This window comes from Sminthopsis crassicaudata, chromosome 3, assembly GCF_048593235.1.
Source record: "Sminthopsis crassicaudata isolate SCR6 chromosome 3, ASM4859323v1, whole genome shotgun sequence".
Classification (NCBI taxonomy): Eukaryota; Metazoa; Chordata; class Mammalia; order Dasyuromorphia; family Dasyuridae; genus Sminthopsis; species Sminthopsis crassicaudata.
Window position 1 is genome coordinate 457,846,352 of NC_133619.1, and position 13,926 is coordinate 457,860,277.

The following is a 13,926-nucleotide window of genomic DNA, read 5'->3' on the forward strand; positions in this document are numbered from 1 at the left end:
CTATTATTTATTCCATACTCTTCAGGGTTGTTTAGCATTTTATAGGTTTAGTTCTTCACAACGAAGAAATAAAATTTTACAAATATACAATGCTCTGAGATTTTTAAATTAAAATAATGTGGCAAGGAAAATGATAAATATTATTTTCTCCACTTTTAATTGAGAAAAATGAAAGTAAGTGAATCCTTCTGATTTTCCAAGTTTATTGCTTTTCCATATTTCATACTAAATGAAATTAGGTATGCTGAGACGTTATGATAAATGAAATGTTAATAAAATTCTATGAAGTCCTCAGAAAAAAAAAGTTATATTACTTTCATCTTGATTCATATTTTTTTGAAAGAAGGTCAAAGGATAAATATTTCAAGGAAAGAAAGTTATGAAGTAAAATTTTCTGGATGCTTATTAAAGTGTAGTCAGTTCTGACATGCATTCCCATTGCACTATGCAAAATCATTTAATAAAAACATAAGAGATTATGGGAAAAATGGATTTAGTAGCACATTATGAATTTAGTGACACATTAAAATAAAACAGGAACCTAATAAAAATGGTAGTACAATTTTATACATGTTAAACAGTTAAAAAATATATAAATACTACAATAAGTAATGGTTCCTTCTAAAGCCCAGGCCATACTGGACAGAGTACAACTCCAGGAATCTTGTGAGTGAGACAGAACAGGAAGAAGTAGTAGTAAACCTTCTACTACTACAGGAGATATATAATAAACATATATCTTAATATGACAAATGTCTGACGTTTGCTTGTGGAAGCAGGCATTTGAAAGGCTGCAGCTTTTGAATTATTGTGAACTGAAGTTTAGTGTTCTACATTCTGTTTCTTGAGAAGAGCAAACTCAAAATTCAGGTTATGCTCAAAATATTTTCCCTATTATATCAATCATGTTGGAAATAAATTCCCATTTTCAAAACACATATTACAGCAGAACTGAAGTGTTTTATCAAAAACAACAATAACAAAAGCAACAAAAAAACTAATATGATTTTTCTAAGTTACCAACATCTGTGTAATAGCAGTATCAATAAAGCTTCTTGAAACATATATCTTTACAAAGATGAATCAATTTGAATCAAAGAAATGGACACTGTATATGTGCAATAACATAGATGCACAAAAATATTTAATGTAAAAATACCGGTTTCATCTGAACAGTTATAAAAGGATCCATATCCATACTCATATAAAGCACAATTACTAAGCCTTCTACTCAGTAACTACATTTATTTGGTATAATTTCTTTAATTTCTTCCTGGGTGAGAATAATAGAATATTTTTACAAGAATTAATTTTTTTTGCAGAAGTACAAGGATATAAATGTTCATGTTTTAGTTCTGAGGCATAATTGGAGGAATGATAGAATTCAAGTGGATTTCTCTAAGAAACACAAATAAAAAACTTCCCTGCTTCACTATCATAGTATTCTCTAGTCTTACTCTAAAATATATTTGTCTTGAAGCCATAAAGCAAAAAAAAATTGTCCTTAGAGAGGCAGTCAGCTTTTTAAGGCTTGTAAAATCAAATGAGAAAAAAAAAATTGTGAAAGAGAAACCCAAAGATGAGATAGGAATGACCTAAAATCATGACAATTGATGAGCCAAAATATTCCACATTACCTATACTCCAAAATTGAATAGCTCATGAATCTGCCATCTAAGTGTATGCAGTATATAATAAATATTCAGCAGATGATTTTTATTGAGCTACTTTGTATGTAAGAAAATCAAAATGGAAAAATGTTATTGGCATTTTATAATTAGTTGGAAATTTTTACCGATTTTACAAAATTAGAAAATAAGATAATAGTAAATGGTTCTGCAGCAATCTCCCTGGGTGAGAAGGAACTAGAACACCTGTGAGTGCAGCCAGCAACCTACTGGCTGTAGACAATTGCAGGAGCGAGGAATTTTTGGTTTGGGGTTCCAAGTCAGAAGGGAGAGCTGAAGTGAAGCTGAAGGCACCACTTCCTACCCCATGATTAGAAATGCTAACACTAATTCTTCTCTTAAAAAAAGAAAAAAAATGAACTGACAAAGAGGAAAAAAATCAAACCAATAGAAACTTACTATGGGAACAGGGAAGACCATGGGTTCATCTTCAGAGAAAGACATTGAGGTTAAAAAAAAAAAAAAAAAAAAGCTTCTTCTAACCCAAAGGGTAACATTAAATGGCTCCCTGCCCAGAGAGAATTTATAGAAGAACTCAAAAAGAATTTAAAAATCAAATGAGATTCAGTGAGGAAAAAAATAAAAATAAAAAATAAAAACATTACAAGAAAAACAAGATTACAAAAAAAAAGTTAAGCAAGTATAAAAGGCAATCTCAAAGATGAAAAAACTCTCTCCTAATTGGATTGGACAAGGGGAAGTCGGAGAAGCCATGACAGACCAAGAAATAACAAAAAAAATAGAATGTGAAACATAATAAAAACAACAGATTTGGAAAACAAATCAAGAAGAGAAAAATATAAGAATAATCAGACTACCCAAAAGCTGTGACCAAAAGAACCTTGAAACGATAAAGCAGTGGTCCTCAAACTTTTTAAATAGGGGGCCAGTTCACTGTCCCTTACACTGTTGGAGGGCCGAACTATAGTAAAAATAAAAACTCACACTGTCTCCACCCCTCAGCCCATTTGCCATAACCCGGTGGGTCGCATCTGGCCTGTGGGCCATAGTTTGAGAACCCCTGTGATAAAGCAAGAAATAATGCAAAAAAATTATCCTGAAGTGATAGAATATGAAGGGAAAGTAGAAATAGGAAAAACTAGCCAATCACCACTTTAAAGAGATCCTTTCTAGAAAACATAGAAATATTATTGCTAAATTTCAAAAAACCCAGATCAAAAATAATTTTTCAAGAAAAAGAATAAAACGATAAAACGCTACAACTACAGTTAGAATTATACAGGACTTATCAGCATCCATAATAAAAGACCACAGGTACTGGAATAATATGTACTGGCTACCATAAAAACTAGGCATGTGACCAAAAATATCATATCCAGCAAAATTATCTATAATATCAAATGAGGGAAAAAAAAATGGACATTCAACAAACTTGCAGATTTTTAGGACTTTCTATTGACCAAACTTTAAACTCAATAGAAAATTTAACATATAAGAACCAATATCAAAGACCAATTTTAAATAACTTAACACGGACAAATTGTCTCTGTTTATTACATGGAAATGTATATCATATGTTTAAGACTGACATCAGCAATAGGTTAGCTCAGAAGAAAGAGAGTTAAGGTAAAAATAGTAATTATGTTATACAAATGAGATGCAGGGGAAGAATAAAAAAAGGTGTGCAGCTGAGAACAAAAGAACAACCTACAAGGAAGTAAAGAAAAGATGGACAGTCATGAATATAGTTTCTTCTATTATTAATGAAAGTAAAGTCCAGGCTAGCTCCCTGGAGGCCTCAGGGTCAGCCAGAGTCAGGATAAGCAAAAGTCCTTGGTCTTTATAGGGAGAAGGATGAAATTGCCACAAGCTCTCCACCAACCTTCCTTCTCCTGGTCTCCTGCAAAGTGAGTCTGTCTGGCTTGTCTCACTCCACCCTCTAATCCCTCCTGTTTTTCTGTATATACCAAAAGTTCCAGCCAGCATGGAATAGTGAGAAGGGCCATTTTCCCAAACATATGCTAATAATTATTGTCCGATAAGTAATTAGCCTTAAGAGCTTGGTTGTCTGATTCCAGTGCACCTATTCAGAGTTTCAGCCCTTTACATATTATATATCCTTTCTTGATCTAATTTATTAGTATATATTTTGAATCCTCCCAGATGTTCTGCTGAGTACATGACAATGTTCTGCTTTGTTTTGTATTCCTTTTCTGTTTTTCTATCTTATTTTATTTTTAAAATAAAATCTAAATGTAAAATAAATTTAAAGGAAAATATCCAAAACTTTAAAAATATATATATTTATAGTTAAATGTTTAGATAATTTTGTACAATCAAATGAATAACTTTGACAACTTTATTTTTGGAATTTAACTAGAACTTTTCTTAAAGCATAATAGTCTAAGATTATTTATGAAAGTAAAACTGGTAACTCATACTCATTAAAAATTCACAAGTCATAGAGAAATGAATTATTTTATGGGAAAGGATTAATTTTCATAGGAATGCATGTTCATAATATATATTTTACATTATATGCCCTATATCAGAATAGTCAAAGGACGTTGAAGGGCCTTGACTTCAAATTATATGAGAATCAATGAAGGTGTGGAGGACATATGGCTTGGAGAAAAGAAAACTTGGGTGTAAAGGAAGGAATGCTGTTTCTAGGGTTTTTTTTTAAGAATTATGGAAAAAAAGATTAGATGTATTTTGTCTTCCAGAGTTATCCAAAAGGTGAATTTGGAAGTAATGATGTCTCCCTTACCAGTTATGTTAGGTACATGTTAGATTAGATCATTGCTAAGAGTTAGAAAGAACATTAGTGATTGTTTATTAATTGGATTCTAATCCACCTTCCCTGCCCATTTTCCATATAATAAGGGCGAAATGTTACAACATAATGAAAACCAGAAGTTAATGCTCTTGAGTTTTAATAGAAATTACTTCATCTATCTACTACCTTATTTATTTATTTACTTACTTATTTATTTATTTTGCTGAGGCAATTGGAGTTAAGTGACTTGCCCAGGGTCACACAGCTAGGAAGTGTTAAGTGTCTGAGACCAAATTTGAACTCAGAGACTCCTAACTTAAAGGCTAGTGCTCTATCCACTACGCCACCTAGCTGCCTCTTTACTAGTTACTTGTAACATCATATAATCATAAAGGCATTTGGGATTTTATATAGGGTTGGAAACTAATAAATTTTAAATAACAGTATCTTAAATTTCAAAAGTTCAAGGATTTATAACTATAATTAATCCTATTGGGGCATAATGCAACCCTTCTAGAGTGATTTCATGAATTATTGTAATCAGAGAAATTCATCATCTGATGGTTAACTTTTTGAGGAAGACTTTGTTTTGAGGCCTACAATCATAATCTTTCTATTTTTGGTAGGCCCTCAGAGAGCTTATGTTGTTGATACTCATCATCAAGAACTGAGAGTCACTTTCATCTAAAATGAGGCATGTACATATTACTGATTTTTCAGATATTCAAGGCCCTCAATTCAATTCAACTCAACAATCATTTATTGAGTAACTAGTGTGCTATGCACTCTATTAGGAAGAATAAAAAGAAAAAAAATCAATTTATTGCCTCAAGAAACATGTTTTAATGAGGGAAAATAAACTATATAAAATAAATACAAAATATAAATGATGTAATATTAAATAAGTCATTTAACTACTCTAGTTCTTAATTTCCTCATTTACAGATGGAGGACTTGGACTAGAAGGCAAGCAAGAAAGGCAAGAGGCTAATTAAGGAAGAGAATACTAATAAGAGGGTTAATTTTATAGCAAATAATAAAACCCCAAAGTCCTATGGGTGCAACTGCATGCAAATAACACCCAATGGTAAAGAACCAAAGTAGTGGACCTTGGGATGCAATAAGTTAGGGAGTCCCCCACTAATAGCTATTATTAAAGGGGAGTGGCCCTGAAAGTAGGAATAAGTAGTTTTTCTCTAGCTAAGATAACAATGGGAGAATTAGCACTAGTCCATTAAGTAGTACATGATGGAAACTGGGCACTGAAGAAGAGAGAACCTGCCCAAGGATTGCTCCTTCTGTGTCCTTCAGTCAGATTCATTGGTTATCTACATGTTCTATATCCTATTTCTTTTCCTGTGTTCTCTCTTCTGTATGCTTTTATCTATTCCTTCCCTTCCCTTAGACTTAATTTTTATACATATGTACATACATAAACATGTTATACACACAAAATAAAAAACTTAAATAAAAAATTTATGCAAGTAGGTGCTATATATACAAAGATAAATTAAGAGACATAGAGCCTGTTCTTAAGAAATTAATCCTTTAATGTAGGAAAGACACATATAGAAACTGCTATATTACAAAGGTGGAAAGAATTAACAAAGCTAAAGGCCTGGCAAAGAGAAAATTGAAGGGGGAAAAAAAATACCACTATTAACTGAGATAGAAGTGGGAGAGAATATCATAAGGCACTAAGACAGAAACTGCTTTTTGGAAGAACTAACATATGAATAAGTTTGTTCACAAATTTGAAAAAATTAGAAGGGGGTATACCTTTAATAAAGTATTCTTAATGCTTATTGAATTCTCAAAACTGATGTCAAATAAGGCTTATCTTTTTAAAAGAAGCACCTGTAGACAAAAATCCCCAATAAGATAATCTTTCAATTACTATACCATCACAAAAAAAATGAGAAGTTAAGCCCGTGAAGATACTGTAACAAGTTTTACTACTTGATTTGAGTGGACTGTATTTGATCAGTAATGCAAGTTAATAATAATGATGCTGCTAACTTTTTTTATGTTTTTGCTAAAATAATAAAATAACTTCAGGATACATGTGGATAAAGATGTCAAAGTCCCTACCTTGTGCTGGCAATGCTTGGTGATTCTGCTCCAAGCCTACATCTTTCTAGCTGACTGGCAACAATTTGTCTCTCCACTTCCAGCTCTCTGGTGAGTCGTTGAAACTGAAGTTCCTATAATTTAATAAAAAAAAACAAAACAAAAAAACAAACAAAAAACAAAAAAAACACACACACACATGAGATTTCTAAGATTAAATACTAAAAGTTATGAATGAATATATGTCATAGTAAGTAAAATAACAAATCTATATGATCCTAATTGTACATAAAAATTTAGTTTATTTGTGTGAAATACAGAAAAAACAAAACTAATTTTTCACTCTTCTAACTTTTTTTTTTTTTTTTTTTTTTTTTTTTTGCTGAGGGAGGCAGTTGAGGTCACACAATTAGGAAGTGTTAAGTGTCTGAGACCAAATCTGAACTCAGGTCCTCCTGACTTTAGGGCTGGTCCTCTATCCACTGCGCCACTTAGCTGTCCCCATTCTTCAAACTTTAAGGAGTCAGGCAGAGTAAGCATTGTATAGGTAGATATATATTGTAAACAAGAATGTACTCATAATTAATTATTATTATTTTTTTTTAAAATTCAACTTGAATTCTACTACAGTTACTTATTAACACATTACAAATTTATTTAAAGCTTATTTCAAAATGTTTGTATCAGACATCCAAAAACCAAAACAGAGTACAAGTAATAGAGTACAGTAAGATGTGCAAATGCAGGACTACATTAACAACACCTTTCAATTGTAGTTGCACATTCCAAAAATGACAAGAATCTTTTTATTATGTCTTATACATCCTTTGACCTTTTCAAGATATAATGGAAAAAAATGTTATCTTTCTAGTCTCTGGGACTGCCTTGTTTTTCTCTATCACATAAGAAGCAAAATTTTCCCATTGTCATAAATGCAGTCATGAGCAACACTATTCCAAGAGAAAAGAATATAGAAAAAATAAATTCGTGCCATGATGTTGTATTTTAAATTTTTTTTAAAAGCTAAATAAATTAGCTACCCTCTTTGCTCCCCTCAATTTCTATTATACTAAAAAAATAAATAAAATTGTTTTAGGAGTCATCATTTCACATTTCTTTATACATTTTTATTGTTAAAATACTATGCTTTATAAACACCCGAATATCAAATCATATATATTTCATATTCCTTAAACTACAATACCTTCCTTCAGTAAAACTCTATGACATGTAAGGCCATTTTGTCTATCAAGGCAAATGAACATTGTAACTAGTTTAATCTTATAATCTCCAATGGCACAGTGACTCAAGATAGTAGAGAAATGAATATTAACTACAGAAACAATTTTAGAGATCATCAAAAAAGAAATGAGGTAAAAGCAGCAAACTAAACTTTCTCCCATAACTATTCCAAAAAGATCATGAAGAACCTTACACATAAACAGTGACTTGAAAAATCCAAGAAAGAACCACACTGGGTTATTTTTCTAATACAAGTTAGTATAGGAAGTCAGGTAATATGTATAGGCTTGGAGAAGAGATCTACCACGGAAAGTTTACAAAAAAGCTTCCAACATGTTGATTTGGACCTATATATGTATTCAAGAAGTTGCGACCAAAGATCTAACAGTAACAAAAATATGAATTGTAAACTGAGTAGTGAATGGTACAGATGCCAGTAAGGAGTTATAAAGGCCTTTTTGGCTATATGGATTCAGTTCAGATTAAGTTGGATAAAAGGGTCCATGTGTAATTCCAGGTGTTGGGCAAGAAATAGAAACACAAGTAAGTTGTGTACAAGTGAAGAAAGAAATGTGGTTATCAATTCAGCACTCACCCCATTTGAGGATCTCAGCTGAGTTATTATTTAGAGTTCAGAAGAAGGATATGAACTTGCAGTTTTACCACTTGGACCTAAAAAGCCTTCCAGTAAGTCCACAGGATGAGTCCAGTAGCTGTATGTTAAAGTTACATTCTGGAACAAGCTTATAGCTGTGTTACCTGAAACCAAATGAAGTTCTAGAGCTTGCAAAACCCAGACCAGGGAGAGCAGTCATCTGCTTAAGGCATGTTGAGAATTTGCAGGTCTCTGTTCTGAGCTGACCCTGAAGTCCTTTAAGAAAATAGCACTTAGTATGTGGAGAAGGCAGCAAGAAGTACAAGAATACAATGCAGGAACAAGCCTCAACATTCTCCTAAGAAGTATGCAAAAAATAACTAACAAAAATTTCCAAAAGGGTGAAAGAATTCTGAGGAGGAAAAAAAGTTAACCATGATAATGAGCTGTTATAGAGCCAGGGATATCCAACATATAAATATAGAAGAGAGTAATACTACAATATCAATAATACAAGACTGAAAAGAAAATACAACTTCACACAAAGTAAACCAGAATTCCTGGAAGAAATAAAGCTAATTAAAAATGATTTTATAACTGAAATATTCAGAGGGAAGAATTCAAAACACACAAAAAACGGAAGTAAGAAAGCTAGAGGAAATATTTGGAAAGAAAATTACCAGCTTAGTACAAGAAGTACAAAACTTTCTTCAAGTAAAAGACTCACTGAAAGTAGAATTTAATGACTCCGTGAGAACAATAATTATAAGGTACCTCATAAAAAAACCACAACTGATCTAGAAAACAGAACAAGGACAATAGTCATTAGACTATGTAAAAACCAATTCCCTAAAAGAATATAGGGTAAAACATTTAAAAAAAAAATCATAATTAAAATTGCTCTGCCCTCCTAAAACCAGAAAGCAAAGTAAAAATACAAAATCACCTGCTATTTCTGGAAATAAAAAAGAAAGAAAATGAAAATTCTGGAATGTTATAGCAAAAATCCAGAACCATAGGGGAAAGACAAAAAGATGGAAGTAGTAAAAGAGAAAGAGTTCAAGTACCAAAAGAATTATAATCAGCACTACATAAAACTGGGTGGTTATCCACTGATAAAAGGAAAGCATGTGATATAATGCTCTAAGAGACAAAATTATAATTTCAGAACCAAGATTATCTAACCCAGAAAAACTGACTATACTTCTAATTGTGGAAAATTTTTGTGGAAAAAAAAAATTGTGGAATTTTTAATGAAACAGAGGACTTATGAGCACTTTTGGTGAGAAGTCTAAAACTGAGGAAAACATGAAATGATATCACAGGAGTCATGAGAAGCATAAAAAAATAAATAGCTTGAAATGGAAAGGACTACAAAAAAAGTATTTACCTTGCGATTCTCCAAGTGAGGTCTGAAACCCCCAAGGTTAAAAATATTTTCATAATAATACTAAAAAATTATTTTCCCATTAAAATACTCCTATCTTTTCCAACTACATATCTATTTGAGTTAAGATTTTTTTTTTAGAGACTTCAAAAAAAATAAAAGCTCAACACATTCAGATAACACAAGGGATTCAATGCAGAAATAGATTAAGTATATATTCTATTAATCCAGGCAAAGAGATTTGCAAACTATTCTTCATATTAAATTAAGTTATTTTAAAGTTAATTTAAAGACATTGCTATTATTATTAAATGACATTGCTATTATTTTAAATGAATTGATAATTATTTAGAACATTTAAAATTTGTAACAGTAAATAATTATAATTCTAAACATCAAATTCCTCTTGGTAACAAATAACTTGAAAGCTGGTCTACATAATAATAGCAAGAGGAAAAACAATGCCCTCTCAAAGTAGAGTCAATAGAGTTAAAAAAGAAAAAGAGCCAGTTCATAATTGTATTTTGATGATTTTAAAAGAAAAAAAAGGCAATAAAGAATATGCTAGAAAAGAAAGGTAAAGAAAATAAACATTTTTCTCATACAATATGATAATGTAAACAGAAGAATATATGAACAAAAAAGGAACAAGTGTACTGGGACTTTTCCCACTTTTACCTTAGCTGATCAAGGGTAGAATATATATCTTTATTTGCATGCCTATGTTGTTTGTGTGTATAAACACATGAGTATGGTGTAGAAACAAATTCAACTCAATAGGAAATTGGGAGAGAGCTTGTAGAGATGAGAATAATGTATAAAAGGAAGACAAGACTTGGGAAAGAATGAGAAAACAAATTTCAACCATGAAAAGTAGAAATGACGGGAGTTTTAAAAAAGAATAAGAACCTCTGATTAGTGTCTAGGGAATAAAAAAACAAGGGAAAATGGATTTGATAGAGCATCATTTTCAATATTTGATAAAGTAAAATATAAATAAATAAAATAAACTCATATGGCACTACTCTGACAAGAAGGGAAGGGTAAGAGGAAAAATTATTAAAATAGGATGAAGGGAAATACATAATTAATGATCACAGTAGTGAATGTGATGGGATAAACTCACCTGTCAAGAGGACAAAAGAATGGATTAGAAAGTAGAATAGAACAATATATTACTAAAAAATACACATAAAACATAAAGAGTTACACAGAGTTAAATAAGGGAATGAAAAAAATCTATTTATTCTACTTCAGATGAACTAAAGAAAAGCAATTCCTAATTTCAGAAAAGGCAAAAGGAAAAACAAACAGTTAAAAGAAATAAACAAGGGCATTACTATACTCAAATGGAACCACAGATGATGAATACAAATATTGATATATATGCACATATATCTAAGTATTTAAACAGAAAAGTTTAATGAGTTAGGAGAAATAACTATTATATTTAGGGACTTTAACATACCAATTTCAGATTTAGGCAAATCTATTAAAAAAAAAAAAAAGACATTAAGGACCTGAAATAGGATTTTTAAAATATGATATAGAGGTCTTGACTGAAGACTGAATAAGAACAGAAAGAAGAAAATTATTTACTGTGTATGTCACTTAAAAAAAAAAAGTGACCATGTTTTAAAGTTTAACCTTAAAAACAGCAATAAAATCAAGAATGTTGAAGACCTCTTTTATTGATGACAAAGCAATAAAACACATCTGGGAAGAAGCCTGTTGAAAAATGGATTGAAAATTGAAAAATAAATTATATGATCCAAAAAAATTGGTGGAGTAAAGAAACAAATACTAACTGATAAAAACTTAAACAATGAAATAACCTACAAAATTTTCTGGCATGAAGCCAAAATAGTCCTGAGGAGAAAGTTTATATCTCTAATATATTTTTCTATTAACAAAAGAAATATCAGATCAAGAAATTGAGCATATGATTAAAACAAGAATAACAACAAAAAACAAAGGTATTCCCCCAAAAAATGCAAATTCAGAAAAAAGTTTTAATACCAATAGAAATTCTGAAAATCAAATAACTTAAAAAAAAATCAAACTCAAAAATAAAACTTGAAGTTGTTTTTTGGGAGAAGGGACAAAATAAGATCAACTATTAATTTAAATTAAAGGAGGAAAAATTGAACAAAATGCCAATGAAATTAACAACATAAAACTGTGTAGATGAATATTTATAAAAATAAAAGCTATCCAGATTATTAAAAAAAAACAAAAACATTAAAACTTTATTTTGGAAAATGAAATTCAATCATGAGTCCCAAAATCTAAGACAGATTTACAAGCAGACTTTATCAGTCAGAGAACAATTAATTCCAATATACATAAATTATTTGCAGTAATAAAAACAGAAGTGTTCCTACTACAATCTTTGATGATTAAAATATAGTCTTGCTAAACCATGGAATGACATGAGATAAACTATAGAAAAATAACCCCAATGAATAGAGTTGGAAAAAGTCCAAATTAAATATTTGAAAAGAGGCTACAGCAACATATTTTAAAATTTAAAAAAAAAAAAAAAAAAGGCACACAATGACTAGGTTGGATTTACATGGCTTATGCATGTTGGCTTAATATTAGACAAACACCTCTTAAGAAAAACAACTGACCAGGAGAACAGATCTAGAAGAGAAAACATAAGAAAAAAATCAAACCACCTGAAAGCTACGATCAAAAATAATAATCTTGCTATAATAATACAAAAATAAAGAAAATTGTCCTGAAGTGTTAGAACAAAAGGGGAAAATAGAATATACATATGTATAAAAAGCAAAAGAACTGAGATTGCAGCTGAAAATATCATACCTAGCAAATTAAGCATAATCCTGAACAAACAAGAAGAAACTCCTGAGCATTCAATGAATTGCCAGACTTTCAGGAAAAGACCTGAACTTAACAAAAAATTTGACACATAATACTGAGAAATATAAGATAAACTATGTTTTATACATATAAACACAAATCTTATATCCAAGATAGTCATTAGTAACTGCATAGTTTGGAATAAAGATGGGGCAATCTTAAAAGGCAATACTGGGTAGGAAAAAGAAAAAAAAGAATTATCTTACTCAAATGAGGTACAAGAAAAGAACTGACACCAAATTAGAAGATGGGGGAGGAAGGCTGTTAATTCTGAAACCCGACTATCACTGGGCATGGGTCAAAGAGAGGAAAAAACAAACAAAACAAAACGAAACAAAAAAAAAAAAAAAAAAAAAAAAAATATATATATATATATATATATATATATCAACAAGGGTATAAAAGTCTTCTAAATTCAGAAAGAAATAAGTAGTTAAGAGGATGGGGGAAGGGAGAGGATAAGGAGGCGGGAATTTTAGAGAGAACCCTACTCATATCAGATCTAAGTTAAAAAGAGAATAAGATATACATTTATAGGGAATAAAACTCTTTAAAAATTTATAAAGTAATAAAAGAATGAGGGAATAAGATGGGGTGGTACAGAACAGTACACAGATTAATGTGAATGGGAACAACATTTATATTTCAAAGTCTATAAAAGTCTTCTAAATTCAGATAGAAACAAGAGGGCAAAAATAAAAGGTTGGAGTAGAGGATAAGGGAGGGATTCCTGGTGGTTGTAGCTAGATTAAGTGATAGGAGTGCAAAATGGCAGGCTGAGGTAAAGTAGAGAAACCAAAAGAAATTGAGAGTAAGAGAGATACACAAACATAATAATAAAGCTCAGAAGTAGAATTTATTAGGTTTAAAAAAAGCCCAGGGGCAATAATCATGATCTTAAACAAAGTTAAAGTGAAAATAGATAACACAGAGAAAAACAGGGAAACTACACAGTCAGCTATATTGATTGATATTGTTTTATATTATTTACACTAACCAGACAGTATAAGATTGGAATATTAAAACAAAATTATTTTCTTTCTTTTATTTTTTCATTTTAATAGCCTTTTATTTTTAACCAAATTGCAAATTCCAAACATTCACCTTTGCAAAACTGTCTTAACTTTTTTTTTCCTCCCTCTTCTCACCCCCTCCCATGGACATCAAGTAATCCAGTAGAGGTTAAACATGTGCAATTCTTCTAAACATATTTCCATATTCATCACGCTACAGCATGACAATCAAATCAGATCAAAAGAAAGAAAAAAACATGAGAAAAACAAACAAAAAAAAACTATGCTGTGATTCATATTCAGTC

General features: G+C 30.7%; 1 protein-coding gene across 1 annotated transcript in view; it reads right to left on the minus strand.

Annotated features, from left to right (window-relative positions):
- Positions 1 to 13,926, minus strand: part of PKP4 (plakophilin 4) — a 227,778-nt gene that overhangs the window by 88,487 nt on the left and 125,365 nt on the right. The window contains 1 exon segment of the mRNA XM_074303392.1: positions 6,520 to 6,632. Coding sequence (XP_074159493.1) covers positions 6,520 to 6,632 — 113 coding nt within the window.